General features: G+C 34.0%; 1 protein-coding gene across 1 annotated transcript in view; it reads left to right on the top strand.

The window, feature by feature from the left end:
- LOTGIDRAFT_175794 (hypothetical protein) overlaps positions 1 to 1044 on the top strand; it is a gene marked incomplete at both ends in the record, with an annotated part of 11222 nt that extends 10178 nt beyond the window's left edge. The window contains 2 exons of the mRNA XM_009060150.1: positions 451 to 590; positions 771 to 1044. Of these exons, the coding sequence (XP_009058398.1) occupies positions 451 to 590; positions 771 to 1044 (414 nt within the window). The remainder of the gene's footprint in view (positions 1 to 450; positions 591 to 770) is intronic.
- Positions 1045 to 1254: the final 210 nt, after the last annotated feature.

Genomic DNA, 1254 nt, shown 5'->3' with positions numbered 1-1254 from the left:
GGCAGTCAAACACCATGATGCAGGAGACGTGAAAAACATTTCACATGCAAAGGTACGTAATCGTCCAACTAATATATGACATCAATTGTTTATGGTAGTAGATCTAGATCTTCAAAGCATAATGCTATGTAAATTACTTCTGTTAATATGGTACACAGCTTTTTTTGCATGACACCTAATATTTGTGTAGAGTAAAGAGCTCCCCCCTCCTTACCTCACACACACACAATTATTGTCTCATAATTACCTAGATCTACACATTGAGTCTAATATAACTTTATCAAATATTAGAGACAAGGAACAGAAACTTACTCTCATCCTTACAGCCCCTACAGTGTTTTATATTTTTAAAATAGGCCTACTAGATATTTGATTTAATCTCAGATTAAACAAGTCCATAACTTACCAAGGTTTGTTGAGAAAAGTCAACACAAGAATTTTTTTTTTCAGGTCAATGATACAACAATGTATGTGAGAGCTCTGTGTCAGGCATCCATGAAGAAGATGAACTACCAAGTTTTTATTTGTTTCTCAAAGGAAAATGAAGAGCAACATTCCATAGACTACGCTTATTGTCAGTGTCCAATTGGGTAAGTTTCATAGACACTACATAATACTTATGATGAGATGAACATTATAAATCAAAATATGTGCTCAAGTACCTGAAAATCTGATAGAACAATGCTGCAGTATGACTGTAAATGTAGCTTCAAGCTTCACAAAACTTGTACCAGAATAACATTTTTCATACCTTATGTGTTCTTTTGTAGGGCAGCACAAGCTTGTAGCCATATCGGAGCTCTGTTGTTTGCTTTGAAAGATCTATGTCCACAATCTGTAACAGGTGCATCATGTACATCTACCCTTTGTACCTGGAATGTTCCTCGAGGAGAAGCCAAACCCCTTCCAGTCAGTGCATTCAACCGGGGAAATGAAGACAGTAATTTTGACCCAAGGCATAGTTTGGACAGACAGAATGATATGGAAAAGACCTTAACTGCACTACAAGGTCTAAAAGAGATTTTCCCCAGAACAGGTAAATGATAATAATCAAACAAAAATAGAATTAATGTTTGCCACTCCTGTATTGTGCATAAAAGAATTAATTTTTTATTCCATTAAAGAACTTATATGTGCAAAGTATATTTGAATTTTTAACAGTAGGCCTACAGTATTATATTATTAAAAATTTACTTCATTTATTTAGGAAATAAGACAATGTACTAAAACATGTGTAACTCAATCAAATTATAT

Source organism: Lottia gigantea (assembly GCF_000327385.1).
Source record: "Lottia gigantea unplaced genomic scaffold LOTGIsca_406, whole genome shotgun sequence".
NCBI classification, from domain to species: domain Eukaryota; kingdom Metazoa; phylum Mollusca; class Gastropoda; family Lottiidae; genus Lottia; species Lottia gigantea.
The sequence above is the reverse complement of the archived record's forward strand: the minus strand, read 5'-3'. Positions and strand labels throughout refer to the sequence as shown.